This window comes from Diaporthe citri, assembly GCF_014595645.1.
Source record: "Diaporthe citri strain NFHF-8-4 chromosome Unknown scaffold_7, whole genome shotgun sequence".
NCBI classification, from domain to species: Eukaryota; Fungi; Ascomycota; class Sordariomycetes; order Diaporthales; family Diaporthaceae; genus Diaporthe; species Diaporthe citri.
In genome coordinates, this window is record NW_025064852.1 from 619483 (window position 1) to 635784 (window position 16302).

The 16302-nt window shown below is 52.2% G+C and overlaps 6 protein-coding genes across 6 annotated transcripts; 4 read left to right on the forward strand and 2 right to left on the reverse strand.

Moving 5' to 3' along the window:
* Positions 1 to 6: 6 nt before the first annotated feature.
* On the reverse strand, positions 7 to 2697 carry INS49_013385 (uncharacterized protein; the record flags this gene model as incomplete). Its single annotated transcript, XM_043174084.1, has 2 exons — positions 7 to 1265; positions 1503 to 2697. 2 exons carry the CDS (start codon positions 2695 to 2697, stop codon positions 7 to 9), a joined length of 2454 nt encoding a protein of 817 aa, XP_043021029.1.
* A 2684-nt stretch (positions 2698 to 5381) lies between these two features.
* On the forward strand, positions 5382 to 5942 carry INS49_013386 (uncharacterized protein; the record flags this gene model as incomplete). Its single annotated transcript, XM_043174085.1, has 3 exons — positions 5382 to 5574; positions 5632 to 5690; positions 5832 to 5942. 3 exons carry the CDS (start codon positions 5382 to 5384, stop codon positions 5940 to 5942), a joined length of 363 nt encoding a protein of 120 aa, XP_043021030.1.
* Positions 5943 to 6459: 517 nt separating this feature from the next.
* On the reverse strand, positions 6460 to 7498 carry INS49_013387 (uncharacterized protein; the record flags this gene model as incomplete). The annotated part of the gene is made up of 4 exons (XM_043174086.1): positions 6460 to 6668; positions 6722 to 6806; positions 6869 to 6996; positions 7228 to 7498. The coding sequence occupies 4 exons, from the start codon at positions 7496 to 7498 to the stop codon at positions 6460 to 6462; spliced, it is 693 nt and encodes a 230-aa protein (XP_043021031.1).
* Positions 7499 to 10899: 3401 nt separating this feature from the next.
* INS49_013388 (uncharacterized protein) lies at positions 10900 to 12307 on the forward strand (the record flags this gene model as incomplete). The annotated part of the gene is made up of 6 exons (XM_043174087.1): positions 10900 to 11061; positions 11118 to 11255; positions 11403 to 11630; positions 11743 to 11752; positions 11813 to 11887; positions 11952 to 12307. The coding sequence occupies 6 exons, from the start codon at positions 10900 to 10902 to the stop codon at positions 12305 to 12307; spliced, it is 969 nt and encodes a 322-aa protein (XP_043021032.1).
* Positions 12308 to 13373: 1066 nt separating this feature from the next.
* INS49_013389 (uncharacterized protein) lies at positions 13374 to 14780 on the forward strand (the record flags this gene model as incomplete). The annotated part of the gene is made up of 3 exons (XM_043174088.1): positions 13374 to 13634; positions 13693 to 14277; positions 14346 to 14780. 3 exons carry the CDS (start codon positions 13374 to 13376, stop codon positions 14778 to 14780), a joined length of 1281 nt encoding a protein of 426 aa, XP_043021033.1.
* An 817-nt stretch (positions 14781 to 15597) lies between these two features.
* On the forward strand, positions 15598 to 16248 carry INS49_013390 (uncharacterized protein; the record flags this gene model as incomplete). The annotated part of the gene is made up of 2 exons (XM_043174089.1): positions 15598 to 15661; positions 15722 to 16248. The coding sequence occupies 2 exons, from the start codon at positions 15598 to 15600 to the stop codon at positions 16246 to 16248; spliced, it is 591 nt and encodes a 196-aa protein (XP_043021034.1).
* Positions 16249 to 16302: the final 54 nt, after the last annotated feature.

Here is a 16302-nt window from a genome sequence, read left to right on the forward strand (position 1 = left end):
GTCTGACTACCAGAAAGCCACCCAGCGGGTATCGCCCATTGCTCGTGCTCGAAGTTCCATCTCACGAGCCTCTTCTGGACCATTCTCGTCCATTGAAAGGTGAATCTGATCATGGACGAAGAGGACAGGCCTACCCTCGGCCTTGACATCTGACACATTCAACGATGCGAGCAACTCAGGATCAAATGGAGGCCGCTTGACGAACTCCCTCAAAGCAGGAATCACTGGGCGGTACATCTTGCGACAAGCGCAAGGCTCGCAGCCCCTGAGCTCGTCGATATAGTCCAGTGCTGTCTTGCCAAAATTGTTCTTCATCGTTAAGTTGGCGTCCTGACACAGCAAAAAGAAGAAAATTGCCATCCATGCGTCGCACCTATCCGATGCCATACCGGGATCGTGGTTGACCAACTCACCCAGTTCATTTCGAGGGAAAGCCTGCTCGCTGTTTGTGTCGTCGCTGCTGTCGCTGTCCTCCTCAAATATGTCGTAGTCCGGTTGGTCATACTTGTCGGGATGGAAGTCATAGTCGCTGTCGCTCTCGTATGTAAGATTGCGGCCATTCAAATGCATGTCCTGCTCTACTGATAACTCAAACAACCATTCCGCGTGTGTGCCTGCCGGATCCTTGACGCTCAAAGAACTTCTCACTGCACAGTCCGGTGATTGAGAAGGGCAGACGTCTTGTAGATTCCCTGAGTTATAGCCCTCATCCGACGGGTAAAGCTGTTGAATGAGGTGATGCAGAGCGGTATTTCCATGCTCGTCAGACTCGTTCACGCTCACTCCTATGCCAAACAGCGCTTCCATTAGTTCAGTCGTCCTTGGTGAGATGCGACTCGACTTATCGAAGGGATTGCCTCCAAAGTGTAAGATCAAGTCTTTCAACAAGCCCGAATTTCCGCAGAGGGGATCTGTCGATCCATGTATGTAACTAGAAGCCTCAAGTATGTTGGTAGCCATCTTAAACTGCCTGGCTTTTGAATAGTTTCTGATGGCTGCTCTCAGAGGAGAAATCGTTGTCGAACCATCAGGCATCCTATGTTCGAAGTGGAGTGATGCACCCAGCCCGATGAGTTGCCTTGCGACGGCGATATTTCCACGGTCGACAGCGAGGCGAAGTGGTGACCGACCACTGTCGTCGGGCTGGTCAATTTGGCGGCCGGCGCCGCAACGGAACAGGTCGACCATCATCTCAGTTATTCGTTGTTCCAAAAGGTCCGGCCTTTCGTTTTTCTTGCGCTCCCACTGCGCCATAAGATGTAGCACTGTTTTGCCCCCGGGTCCGCACATGTTAGCCAAGCAAATGTGCGGAGCGAGGGCTTGTACGAGTCTCGGTCGTGACCCTACTGCGAGGTAAAGCAGTTCTGTCCAGGCATCCATGATACTTTTTCTATCCTCCGGCCGTTCGCATCTCATTGAGGGGGAGTTTAGTACCCGAAACAGAGCTTGTACTGCAGCAGACCTGCTTCCAGATGATCGAATATTCGGATCGAGAAAAGAACGCATCATGAGATGATAGTCCTGATGAGTGATGACGGTTCCAGATGCAACCAGTGAGTCCAAGGAGTCGAACTCTCTCAAGTAAAAAGCTGAGACAGCGAGGGACCTTCCTCCGAAGTTGTCAAGTTGTTTTTCGAGGATCCCTTCTCCAAAGTCTCTAGGGTCCTCGAGGTACATATTTGGGTTCGCCCCGTTGGTGATCAGAAGCGGAGCAATGGACACCATGCTGTTTTGACCGATATCGAAAGGAGTAGGGATCCCATCGGAGCCTTCGGGATTGACTGCGGGGCTTCCAACAAGATCATACTGGCATGTGAACAGAGGTGGGCCTCTGGTTTGAGAACGTTGGTTTGGGTCAGCGCCGTAGTCCAACAAGAGTTGCATGATTACCAGTGCTGCGCTCAGATCTGGCCCAGGCTTCAAGTGCAGACCACGCGCGACGGCATATCGGAGTGCATAGTCGCCGCGGTCGTCCACGGCTCCAACATCGGCCTTGGCCTCCAGCAGCTCGCGGACGGCAGCAGGAAAGCCAAGATGCACGGCTGACATGAGGGCAGTGGTGCCGCCTTCTGCTCTGGCATCGACGTCCGCTCCCGCATGCATCAGTCTTTTGATGAGCACGATCGCTCCCCGTTGGTTGAGGTCCTTCTCTGTCGCGGGCCGACCGGTTTTGAGCACATCATACCCACAACATAGATGCAACGCCGGTACGTGGCGGTCTCCCGAATGCAACTCCGTATCCCTATGGATATCGACACCCAAGTCCATCAAGGAAAGAGCGTCGCTGTATCGACCAGATTTACACATGGCATTCAAGACCGAACGGCGCTGGCCATCTAAGTCATGGACCGCAAAGTTGATGTCCGCGCCGTGGTCGCAGAACCAACAGCCTAAAATATGAATCCGGCCAGAGAAGGCTGCCACGGCAAAAGGCGTGTCGCCAAAGGCATCCAGGACGTCGACGTCTGACTGTGAACCCTCGAGGCAGCCAGCCTGTTTGAGCATGGCGTACACCCTTTCAAGAGCATCCACGTCTGCGTACTTGTCTGCAGCGACATGAAGCGGTGGTAACGGATCGAACCTCGGGGTCATTCTGTCAAAGATATGAGGGAAGAAAATCTCCAGGGTGTTGTTCAGTGTTGGCTCGTCACTGGAAAACCGCCGCGCCTCGGCAAGCACAGCATCATCTGACTCCATGGCATGTGCCACACCGAAGCGACGGACCAGCTCCTCGGCGCAGTCAAGTCTCCCTTTGCAAACTGACACGTGCAGAGGAGACCATCGTGTCACTAACCTCCTTTCCAGCAAGTCTGAGTCGTTCTGTTCACGGGCAGGGAGGGAGCGACCGAATGTGCGGCGCAGGGGAGCACGATGACAGGGGCAAACACCTCTGCCAGCTGAGTTTGGATTGGCGCCATGGTCCAGTAGTAAAGACAGAAGTTCGACGTCGTCTCGTGAAGCAGCGACATGCAAAGGGGTCCAGTAGTATGCCTTATGAGACCGAAATGGTATGTCCCTAATCACCAATGAGTCATAAAAGAAGCCAAACACCTCAGCATTGGAATCTTCAGAAAGTGAGGGGCTTTGAACAATCCTTCGGTTCTCAAAATGAGAATCTGACGCAGGGAAATTCATGATAGCGCCATGCGACTCCTCAGGCCGGTGTGAGGCCGTCCGAGAAATTGGACGGAGACAAGTGTCCAGGTCTTCGCGTGACTCGAAGCGAAGGTTATGGTCGACTCCGGCAGACAGGCACAATTTGACAACATTTTTCAGTCCTGTCCTAAGACCATAAGACATGGATCTCCGGCCACGAGACGCCCGGGCATCTGTCGAGTAAAGAATGGGGTTAGAGACGGCGTGCAATCCACGGCTGGCCTTGGTGAGACCGACAAGGCGATGTATTCCAAACGCAGCGACTTCCTGGGATACGGCGTAAAGTATTTCCGTTGGTAGTTCGTCGAGATACATCGTCTGTATGGGTATCGGAGCTAGTTGTCGCGTTGGGTCAGGGCCAGTGGACTCGTCGAGTTTGACATTTGGCTGTCAGTGTTTCGAAGCTGTAGACGGTACACGAAGACCGATTAATCAAGGAATTTAAGAGACTGCGCAATGCCGTTTCGCCACGGGAGCAACGCACACGTCGGGTTTGTTTGCCGACAGCAAGGTGCAGGCGATCTTGGTCATAGAGCACTATCAAATCATTGTCATATCAAGCGGACAGATTGATAGCACACTAGTAGACCTGAGAGTGATCCCTGCAGAGCTTCCAGACGCGTTGCGATGCCTGTGGGTTGTAGTCTACAAAACTACGCGAATCAGCCTTACTGATTAGGGATGCAATGACGCGCTGAACCCTGACCCTCGGGTGGGGAGGGGTGTTCTCGATGCACGCAAGGGAAAAAAGGAACATGCCTTAATAACAGGAGGTTGTAGGCTCGAAGACAGAAAGAAAGACATAAGACTAACTGTTACATTAGATGTCCGGTCAGACTATACATATTTCTTGATCTCTATTCATTTAGTATACCAGCAATGTAAGTCTTGTGAGCCTTACATACAGGCCATCCTGCTTAACTATGTTATACAGAAATCAGCAGATGAGGCAAAACATGTGAATTGCTTGCTGGAAGGAGTATTTCTCGATGTTTGAGTTCACGTTTTGAGCATTGTCTTCCTCCCAGACCGACCACTACAGCGAAAATGATTGCGGAGGCAACTGTTTAAGGTGCGAGACTGCACATCATATCCATATGGGCAGTGTGGGCGATGTAAGCGTGGCGAGCAGGTTTCCGGCCTATGGCATGCCAGGCTGCTAGATCAACAAAAGATCTAAGCTAATCTTTATAATCTCTGGAGTAACAGTTGGGTTGGTGACGACCAGTGAATACCCGGTGTTATATATTCTGCATATTTCACTCGATCAGGATTAGAATTTCGAACACTCTGATACCAAACTGACAAGGTTGCCTCTTCTGATAAATTTTGGCCTTACATCTCATCAGGTTACAGCGAGTTGCAGAGAGCACTGGCTGGAAATTGGAGGGCGCTGTGTTTTGTGAAACAACGGCCACATTGCGCCTCAAATGTGTCCTAGTGACTGCTCTGACTCGCCGTTGGATTCCCTGAATTGGAAAAGTCTTAACAGGACTTTTATCAAAACCAGGTAATGAATTGATGCCCACAATCAACTACAGCAAGTGCTGATCACATTCGTGAAACGACAATGCCGACCGCTTGAAATGCTAGTTGACTAATTTCATAGCATGGAGCGAAATGGAAACTGGACGGTGACCTCCTGTGTGCTGAGTACCTACAGAAGCCTGATCAAGGGCCTGGGCCAAGTTCCTGGGATGGTCGGGTGTCTTCATTGTGGTCTTCACATTTCGCATTCACCGTTCGGCACCATAGAATCGCAAACGCTTCATTCTGAAGTGACTGGGCACCTCAGAATCGCAACGATTCATTTTGAAGTGACTGGGACCCATAAATAGCCGGCTTCGATTTGCAGTCGATCGCAGCAGGCAACCCGCTTCCCTTCCCTCCAAACGAAATCAGTAGACAAACGATTCTTCCTCAATCCTCAAGGAGCTGAAGCAATCGGCGGAGCCATCCACTCTTCCCCAACCACACGTTCCAGCCTTCTTCACCACGATGAGGTCTCTTGCCGTATCCGTTATCGCAATTTGCTCTGCTTTCATGCTGGCAGCAGCTTCTTACGTGGGTTTACACCAAACACTAACAAGTAGCTGACTCTCCAAAGTTGACGTTTTACCCCCGATTAGGTCCCAGCCACTCATCTGTCAGCCCCCGACCCAAAGTACAGCGTGGTCGACCTCTCCTGGGCTGTCGAGACGATCCCCGGCAACACATCGTCCACCATGACCCTCAACGGCACGGTGCAGGAGGTTGATCAGCAACTCAACGACATGCACCCCGACTACATGAATCTACTCAACAAATACCGGGAGTCGCATCCCTCGATGCCTTTTCAGGATGTCGTAGGCTCCACGGGATCCATGGATGACCGCCCTGACTGCGGTTATTGCAAAGTCTGCACCAAGAGGTGGGCTCGTACGTACAACATCCACTCTTTCTACCCTTAAGTAGCATGCGACTGACACGCACCAGCCGCCGGTCTTGGGAGCACACTCGACGTCATCAAGAGCCTCGACGGCGCCAGCGGTCGTGTAGGCATGCCACCTAGATCTTGCGGCAGAGTCGGCTGCGCCGGTGGTAGCCGAGTCTGGTTGTGCAATGACAAAAACGAGCCGTTGGATTTTGACTCATGGTCTCACATTGCAAGAGCTGTGGAGGACATTGCGCGCCAGTGTTTCTGGTACGAGAAGGAAGTCTCGCACCTGTACCCCGTGACCGGCGGCCAGATTTTTGAGCCGAATGGATGGAACGTCATCGTCCGAAGCGACAGCGACAGCTGTTGATAGTCTTGTTTAATGACACAATCAAGTGTGCTCATGAGCGGGAGCCCTTTTTGAAACTCAATTTTGGTGGTTAGCGGGATTGAAATTAGTCAGAATAAGTCTAGCCAGTGGCGTAATTAATGACTATCAAAAAAGAGTTATCTAGGAGACGTATTCCTCAGTAAGAGGTTCTAAATGACGGAGCTTGACTCAGACGAAGACAAGATTATCATACCTGTCTATGTTAACAAGTGGACAGAGGGAGCCCCATGGGAACGTTGAAGACAAACTCATATCAAATCGAGTGGAGAATCCAGACACAGACCCATTTCGCTGCCTCCATTACAAAGCCCACGATCAGGGACATCAAGAAATAGTTCTCCGATTTCCCAGTGGAAATTGGGAATGCAGTGTTCACGAGACATTTGAATTCCCAAAATAAAGCTAAGAACGATGATCCTTGTGACAACAGATGGAGACTTGCTTCATCAAGCAAGGAGCTACGGCTGCAAGCACTGTCTAATTATATGTAACTCCATCAGGCCACGGACGGAGGATGGACAATATCGTCATAGGTCGTCATCCTGGAGTAGGCCCAATCTTCAACGGAGCTCCATCTGGCACACACAGACCTGCCGTTGCTTTTCGCTGCTGGCTTATAGCTCTTTGGGTCGTCCCATTCGAAGGAGTAGACCTCTGTATTCCCATGGCACATGATAGTAACTCGAAGTGCCTCAATGCAATGGTCTTTGTTCGATCAGCACTAGTTGCTTTTGGTCTCGAAGGGGATTAATACTGACCAAGATGAGCATGCACATTATCAGCTTCCATCTGCGTTAAATTGCGGAAGTAATACTCTCGATAAAGATAATGGCGCAGTCTCCGCTACATTTTGTGTGTCAGTATACTCAGTGCTGCCAGACAAGGCCAATGAGACGTCGACAAACCAAGCAGTGAAGCTCATGGTAAGCACCAAGAGATGCTAGATATCCACCACCGTCAAGTTCTACAAGATCTCCATCGATAGACTCATTTGCCATGCGTAGTTCGTCCAAGGTAGCATTGAAGGCCACAGCTGAAGAGGTGTCATTAGCAACTGTGACTTCAGGGGAGCGGTGATGGCTCTTTACGTTTGAGTAGATGTTCCCATGCAATATCTGTTTCTGTCGTTGGAGGCCCAGAAAAGCTGTTGTACTTATTATGGTCCGCATGCTCGCTTCTTACTTCATACTCAACGAATGGCTGCACGGGGGCTAAGATTATTAGGACCAGGTAGATATAGGCAGACGTCGGGAATTATACTTACACCATGATCTTCCATCGACAGGTTCTCCAACCGCTATGGAGGTGGAGATCGGACCACGAATGGAGAGAAAGGCCAAGCAGACGACGGCCAGGTGCAAGGCGGCAATATATGCGCGGGACAGGGTCAAAGCTTCTGTTTGATCTCTAGCTTGTTCGATCGGAGACTCGTTTAGAGCGTCTTTGGCGAACTTTCCGGTGAGAGGCTGGCTTTCTTCGTCATCTGGAAAGTCGAGGTGTGGTGATTCTGCTCGAGGAAAGACTTGAGAAGCCATCGTGAATACTTCTATCCAAGCATCGAACACACTCATCAGGTTGGAACTTCGAAGAGGCCAAGGACGTTGGGAAATTTCTCAACTTGTTTGTCCGGGGCACGAGCCAGACCCCGTTGCTATACTTTCACGCCTCTGCTGTAGTCATGTGGATCATCGAGGTTCCACTGCTGATACTGCGCAAATTGCCCCCCCGAAGTGGCTCCTAGCGTCCTGAGCAGGCTACGCACCAACGGGCACATTATGCTCCTGCTCGAGCCAACCATCTCCCGCCATCTTTTATTGGAAACTGGCTTCGACGGATGCGGTGTGGTGCGAATCAAGGCAGTCGCATGTTCCATTTTTGGATGTGCTCCGAGAACACTGTCGCTTGTTCAACTGAGATTTCAAGGACTTACATTCAATTAGCATGTTGGGTATGGAGGGCAGGAAAATAAATACGGCCGATCATTCACCTTTGGAAATTTTGAAAACTTGGACACGCTGCCTAAGTTCAAAATTTCTCATACGGTCTCCTTCATTTGAACATTGCCTCTACTTCACCCTGCAAAGACTCCGTCAAAATATCAGCAAACAAATCTCAAGATGCAATTCCTCGGTCGAACCCTTGCAGTTGTGGTCCTGCTTGTTGCAAACACATTGGCTGCTGCCATCCCTGCTGTTGGTACGTTGACCCAAACCTTTTACATGATTTGAGGCTGCCCCTTGTGTTAACGATCTTTGAAGATAACCACCCGAGGGCATGCGTTGATTCAGTGTCAGACGGCGCCGACGCCTGTATCTTTTAAGAAGTTTCGCACGGTATTCCGAAGTTGTCTTAATATGGAGTGGACTTCTCGGGGACCTCGGGACTGGCAAATAATGAGATCGGAATTAGTATGGTTGGACAGCAGTGTGGGCAAGCATGGTTCATGAAGAGCTGTGCTCTGAGGTTACTGGATAGTCAGATGTAGATGATAGACATTTCAATGGTCGAACCTCGGTCCCTCATGCGCAAATATGGCCCCAAAGGCCAGGGAGGCTCAGACGCAGCTCACAAGCGAGAGACGTCCGATATACTTCACAGTAGAGCTCTCGCAGCACATATTAGTCATCGAGTCCAGTGCTAGTGGCCCATGTATGGGGGTTGACGCTTTGGTTCTGTCGTAAATATGCCAAATTCGTGCCTAGATACGAAATGATCAGAGGCAACGATCTGCAAATCAACGGACCAGGCTCAAGGAGCGATTTAGTGCGTCGTGCGTGTGTACCGCGGTAGAGTTCTGAACTAGTCGCCCTCATCCTCGTCAGTTGGTCTGGTCGAGTGCTACTGGGCACGACAGCCGCGTGTGCGAAAGACGGTCTTTCCGTGTCTGGCCCGGACGCTTGATTCAAATCAGGTGAGATCGGTTCGCACAAGCTTTTGCAATCTGTCTGATCGATCCGGGGGAACACCCACCGAGTGCTCGATTACCACCCTGATTGCGACAACTTGCAGGTCGCACCAACTCCGGGGCAACCCAAATTAGCCGCCCAATACAACCTTGACCCCAGTCTACAGTGCGTTGGTGTGCCAATGATACCCAAACCCACTGAAGTCCGGGATGTTCCAGCAGTTCTGACCACATCAATCCCGGCAATGTCCTTCCAAGTCTGTCTTGAGGCTTCAGTAGCACGCTGGTCAGAATACCGCACAGCTTCTACTGTTTTATCAGGTATCAGGCTCGGCACGATGGTGGTGATGCCCTCATCTAGGTATGTTGAACTCTGGTTATCGACCTAGATTCTCTGTTGTTTGGTTTCTCGCGATGTCCCTTTGCTATATACCATTGCCAGTTGGTCTGAAAGGGCCGAGAAATCTCCAGCTCGCGCGGCGGCGGCGGTAGAAGATGAATGGCATCATTTTGAATGTGGGGTTTCATAGTACCGGGGTAGCTCGATGGCCAAGGCCACGACAATGCTTATCCTGCGGACATCTGTCTGTTGGGGCTAGAAAAGCAGGCCAGAAATAATTAGCGCCAACAGCGACCTACGTACGAAAAGGTCTGGAAGACGTGGCTCCGACTGATCGATGCCACGTTCGACGGGCTCATTACTAAAAAGGTCTGGACTCTGATAAAGACATCACTGGCGATTGGATGATGGAAATGTTGTTGGTGAGGAGAGTGGACGTGAAAAGCTTATCAATCCGCGAGTGCCTGGGTCATGTTGCTGTGCCGCACGATCGGTATCTAAATTATATCACTGAGTCGCAGGCTGCGGCGCAGCGGCTCTGCTGTAATGCGACGCTGAATGCAGGTGCAGCGCTAGTTAAGCTTTTTTCTCTTGTTACAATCAAATGTGGCCCTGGCCCGCGGCTCCGCTCTGGTTGGCCATTTCCGGCAGACCAGCTTCCAACACTCTGCGAAGTCGGCGCTTGTGTTTGTTGGTAGGCAGTGAGCACCTGCCTGGTTTATGTCGATCAGTGTATGCTGTGACCGTTGTGGCCTGCAATGTGGTATTTCTGTGGATTCGAAGGAATACTGCTACCTCATCAAAGTGGGCAGACCGAGAGTCCAGCATCAATTCGACTCGGCTGGAATCCTTGAAAGGAGATTGATCGGCATCGTCATGTTCCTCTTGGAATTGCATAGTAAAGCACGGATAGGTACATGTCATTGCCATTTCGGCACGATTCCCACGGGCCGCACCGACTGCCTGGTAACAAACTTTCGCCCAGCCTTCCAGTTCGCACGTCTTAGCACGAGTATGAGGCAACTCTCGCTTGGGCAGCGTGGGAAGTGAGGCTGTGGACCGGTAAGTACTTCGGCCAGCCCCCACACAAATGAACCGTTTTATTCTCGAGGATGTCCTCGCTTACGACGCCTTCAATAGTGGTACCAGCCCTTCTCTCGAAAAAGAACTGGTGGGTCCGACTGGGATACTGAAGTAATTATGGCATTAGGGTGGGCACCAACTGCTCTGATCATAGTGTCACGGCACACGGTCAAGCATGAGCGGGTATGCTTACTGACTCAGGAAAAAACTTGGTTGTGAATGGCTGGACGCCCTTTCGGTTCAGCTGAAGCTGGTGCGGTCTTCAGCTACTGCAAGGCTAATAAAGCATTTCAGTGGCGCAGACCAACAGACGCACCCATGACCCTCTCCGTCCATGTTCAGACTCCATACATAGTATACTTGATTAAGCCATATTCGCATAGCGGTTTGGGTGGCGTTGGGTCTGCTCGCAACGCTCGCTTAGAGACATAACCGCCTCGTTGAGTCCTAGGTATTTGGTCCCGACCGGCGCCATCTGCGTCCAAGACTGACGTTGAGCACGTTCGTCGAAAGGTTTTACGGAATACTCCACCGAGAGGGAAGGGACCTGTCACTCTTGATTCCCGGAAAAACACTGAAAAAAGCTCTCGTCTCAAGCCAAGACAATCATGGCCCCCACACGGTACTACTATGAGGAGCCTGCATATGTGATAGCAGGCGGGTCCGTCCTGCCCTTCTTTGCCATCGTCATCACTGCGTTGAGGCTGCATTTTCGAATCAAGTTGCGACAGCCCTTGAAGGCGGACGATTGGCTCGTTATGCCAGCTATGGTACGTGCTGGGCGATCTTCCACCAAAATAACTTAAGCTGACTCAGGAGACTGCAGGTTTTTGCTGTGGCCATTGGTGTCCTGATGATCTATGCTGTCTCACAACATGCCATGGCCTATCCTCTCGAAATCCCAGCCGACTTTGATGGGAACCCTCTACAGTTGGTCACACCTCAGATAGTCTTGGCAGCAAAGGTATGTGCACGCAGTCCCTAGCCATTCTCCGTGTCTAACATGAAAGAATAGACGCAAGTTGCAGTGCTGCTGATGCTGCCCCTGGGACTGGGATGCACAAAAGCCAGCATACTGTTTTTCTATTTGCGCATCTTCGCTACTACCAAGCGCTCGAGAACCTACGTACTGTTCTCTGCAAGTATCTTGCTCATAATCATGATGATGATCGGGTTTTTCTTCGCCACGCTTTTCGAGTGCGGGAGCCACATTTCAGCCATGTGGCAGTCGGTCGAGGCATTACAGACATACTGTCCAAACACGGACAGCTATGATTACGGATTCGCCATTTTGGACTTCATTACGGATGTTATGATCCTTCTTATGCCTATTCCGCTGGTAAGTAAATTGCCCGATTTTGTTGCCACTCAGCTGATAGGCATATCTATTTAGGTTTGGCGTTTGAATATGGCAACCAGGAACAGAATAGCCCTAACTTCAACGTTCATAGTTGGCGCCGGGTAATATTGGCCTCCCAGTCGTTTCAGAGAAAAGAGGCTAATGACAGAACAGATCCGTAGTGGCTTCTCTCATCAGGATGGTGATATACACTCGCTTATGGCTTAATGGAATCAGCGAGGACGCAGACGAGATTCGTAAGTGCACTGTTCCCTGGTTCCCATGTGGAAAATATCGACAGACAGATCTGACCGTGTCAAGTCACCATCACCGATAGCTTGTACTGGGGTATGATCTCGGTCAACATCGCCACCATCGCTGCATCACTCCCTTTATTGCACCCCCTCGTCAAGGACTTGAACATTTCAACCCTCTTTGAAAGTGCTCGGAGCTTTTTGAGTCTCCGGTCGCTTAGATCACGAGGCAGTGATTCACTCCAGGCTTCTGGACGCGACGGTCTGCCTGCCAGCGGAGTATACTCCTATTACTACCGGGGAGACAGCTCATCTGCCATAGGTGGACGTCCGGAAAGCATCAAGAGCCACCAATACCCCGTTGTAGCCAACACCTACCCAATGAATGATATCCGTGTCCAGGGAGAAACGTATGCCAGTTGAGCTTCTTATTTCAATATGAAATGGATCGGCTGGGCTCGCAAACCCTGGTTATGTTGGATAGCATCCACTCGAACGGCGGCGATTCACAGATATGGTACTAGTTGAATGGCGTGTTGAGGGAAAAGATGACTTCGCATGAATACTGGACAAAGATGAAGTTGAAGGTATCGGAATTAACTATTCTTGGCCTACACATTTTTGGTAGCTGAGGGTGAATACTGGAATAACGGATAAACCATGAAACTTGAGCGCAAACCCTGCAAAGCCCGGCTAAACCTGCATTTACTCAACGTATGAAACAGCTTTCTGTGTTAGAATGAGACCGGACCCCAAATCAGCTGCGCAGGTGCTGTCGTCGACTCCAAAGTACTGTACGCGACGAAGTTATGTTGCATTTGCTGAAAGATGCGTCTGCCCCTCAACCCCCCCCCCGGGGTCGATGATTGACCTCGAGAAAAGGATATCTGGACAACACCCTGTCTCTTTTTGGCAGGAAAACGAAGTAACTACAGAGCTGATTGCATGCATCGGATTCAGAATATCTACCATAACGTCGGTTGGTGGTGTGGTTCTCACTCGGGGGTGTAGTCACTGGTGATAGTGACTGAGGTCCCGTACGTTCAAAAATGGGTGCCCTCTGGACCCCTTTTCCAGACAAAATTATGGCCATACGCCTACTTTGAATACAAACATCGCACAATTTGATCAGGACCTCCCTCGCTCTTCCATAGGTGGCGTCGCCCATTGGTTGCACGATATGCAATATTCACGGAATCTTAATTCGGCTTAGGGAGCAGGCTAAAGTCTGCAAACTCCACTTGTGTTGCTACGGGCACTTGCTAGGCCGGGGCTAATCAATGTGCAAGGTACTTCGGGAGATGTATGCAATACGCACTAGACTAATAATAACAACACACATGCTGTGTGCGCGACATTCCCACCTCCCGTTGGCTGCCAAGTGCCCGTCTGCCCATACCTTTCAAGTTATAAATGTGATGAATTACTCGGCTAAGAATCCAGCTTTCTCTTTCTTCCTTGTCATTCCCACTGCATCGACTGGCACAACATGACGGAAACATCCTCGATCAAGATTGCCGTGATTGGCGGGGGCCTGGCTGGTGCAACCATTGCACATGCCCTCCTTCGACATGCTCACCTCGACGTCCACATCTACGAATCAGCGCCCGAGTTCTCCGAGCGCGGCGCAGCTGTCGGACTGGCCAGCGATGCACAGCGGGCTCTGAAACAAGTCGTCGGGGAGGCCGAGGCCAGCAGCCTGCTTGAGAAAGCAGGCGCGGTACCTCAGGCGTCTACGCGACTGTGCATTGTGAGGCGCAACCTCGACACTTGACCTGAGTTCACTGATTCTGACGACGGCCTTTTAGGGATCGGGACCGCAGGCAGGAACCGTCATGATGGATCTCGGTGGTGGTGACCCGAAGGACGCTGGGAGGGTTGTGCACCGTGCTTCGCTCCTCCGCGAGCTCCTCGCGCCGCTTCCCACCGGCCGACTTCACGCGAGCAAGGCACTCTCCGAGATCACCCCTGCTGCTGATGGTGAGGGTGGCGTCAAAGTCACTTTCCGTGACGGACAAGAAGTGACCTTCGACGCGGTCATCGGCGCAGACGGCATCTTCGGCGCTGTGAGACGGCATGTGTTGCAGGGGGCTGCCGATGCCGAGGGAGCTTCAGCCGCCGGGTTCTGGGACTGCAGAAATCTCGTTCCGTTTGAAAAGGCGCGGGACACCCTCGGCGCGAAGTTCTTCGAGCAGGATCGGCAGTACGGATGGGCTGGGAACGGAGCATTCATCATGCATGATGTCTTGGAGAACAGAACCAAGGTGCAGTGTGTCGTATCGGCTGTCGAGAAAGATCACCCCAAGGATCGCAAGAGGGCCTTGACGCGGGAGTTCCTAGAGGAGACCTTGCGTGACTGGCTTGACGGGCCAGTTGGCAAGGGTATGATAGAGGTGAGATGGCCCCCTCGCGTATTACAGTCTCGTTATTCTTGGAATGCTGACGGTAACGTGCTGGACAGCTTATGCTCGACCAAGACGATCCTCAAGCATATTCTCAGTGGGAACACAAATCCACCAGCACCTTCGCCAATGGCCGGGTTTGTATCGCCGGTGATGCTGCTCACGCCACGACTCCGTGGCAGGGCGCCGGTGCCGGCCAGGCTTTCGAGGACGCCTTGATTCTAGGCATTTTACTCGGCCAGGTCAAGCGGCCGTCTGAGATTTCTCATGCTTTCCAGGCCTACAGTGCTGTTAGGAAGGAGAGGTGTCAGAGGGTCATTGACTCTAGCAGGGGAACGGGGCAGATCTTCTGTGGTCAGAACCCGGAGGCTGGCTTGGAGCCTGACAAGATCATGGGCCTCTTGGCACCTAGATGGGGGTTCATCGGCGGTATCGATTTTGATGCTTATAAGGAAGAAGCGTTGGCCAAGATGAAGGAGCTTCAGGGAATTTGAGTCACTGCAAAGAATGAACACCCAGCTTTACTCCACATAAGCACTCACCCATTTGACGCAACATTTGTTCCGTTGAGCAACGCAGCCGTACTTGACCCTATGATTTCATACCTTCATCGATGGGCCTGCATCCCAAACCCACATGACGGCCAGGGCGCAGTACAACCATTGGACTTCTTTGTTCTTAACCGCCACCACGCACATTCAAGCATTCCTGACAATATTAGTACTATTGACAATCTAGCAGATCCAGATGGCACACCTGACCGTAAGATACGCAAATCAGCCGGGCTGCCCAAATCTGCGGGACGAGCCGACCGACCTTAAAGTCCAGTCCCGAGGATCGTCCCGCCTCATTTTCACCTCGACCCTCTGGGCGCCCCCCGAGCCCTTTGTGAGTCCCGGGCGGGCCGCGAGCTGCAAAGGGCGCCCGCCCGGAGCCCACGAGATAAAGGACACCGCACGGCTTGCCGAGGGGGGTTGGTCCAGTGGGAGTCCCGGGCGGCTCCCCCCCTCCATTGAGATCTTCATTCCGGCTCCGCTATGCACCACCCGCCCCAAATACGTGGCTGTTTGACGAGGCGGGCATCGTCAAAAAAAGAATTGGGAGGCCCCCCTGAGACTCCTGGATAAAATGGTTCACGGACTAGTCGCACGTCAACCTGCTTTTGTCCTACACTGGTCCGAGTAAACGATGCTCTAGAAAGACGAGTTCTCAAGGTTCGCGCGAGCTACTACTACCAAACGTGGGTCGACCCAGCCTGCACACGCACATGCATCTGCACAAGTGGAGAAGATCCCAGCACACAAGCCAGCGATGCTGACCCGCCGCGGCGCGTTCCGCCAGCGAGGCTTGGACCTCCTGCCCAAGATCCAGACAAGTAAGCAGATGATCTGATCCCAGTGAGCGCACAAAACAACCGCTGACCCAGCCTGATCAGACATCAGCCAGGTCGAGGCGGCCACACCAACAACAGCAAGTCCCGCCCACGACGTCGACGCTGAGCTGGCAGAGTTCATCCGGATCGACGACAGCTGCCTGGACTTCCTGACGCCGACGAGCGGTGTGTCGAGCTCCACTGCCGCCACAGTCACCGCCACACCCGGGGGCGACGACGACGTCCCCTGGCCGCGCCCGATGGACCGCGACATCCACGGGCGCAGCGATTTAAAACGCACGGCGCCGCAATGGGCCATCCAAGTGAGATTGGCGCTCAGCAGAGACTTTGAGCAGGACTCGACGACAGATCACCAATTCGGGCGGGAGGACGAGGGCCCGTGGGGCCAGCGGCGGCCGTCGGTCGTGGACCGGAGGTTCTCGTACGGGCGGAAGATCCAGGCTGGGGGTGGCCGGCGCCCGTCGGACTTCAGCCTGAGGTCGCTGCCGCCGGGCCTGCAGGTCCCCTACGAGGATATACCGTTCGAGCTTGTTTTGTGTTCTGAGGAAGACAGCTTGTACAGTAATTGACTACATGACCTGAATGAAATACCCATGCAATTTCAAGCACCCAGTCAGCTTTTG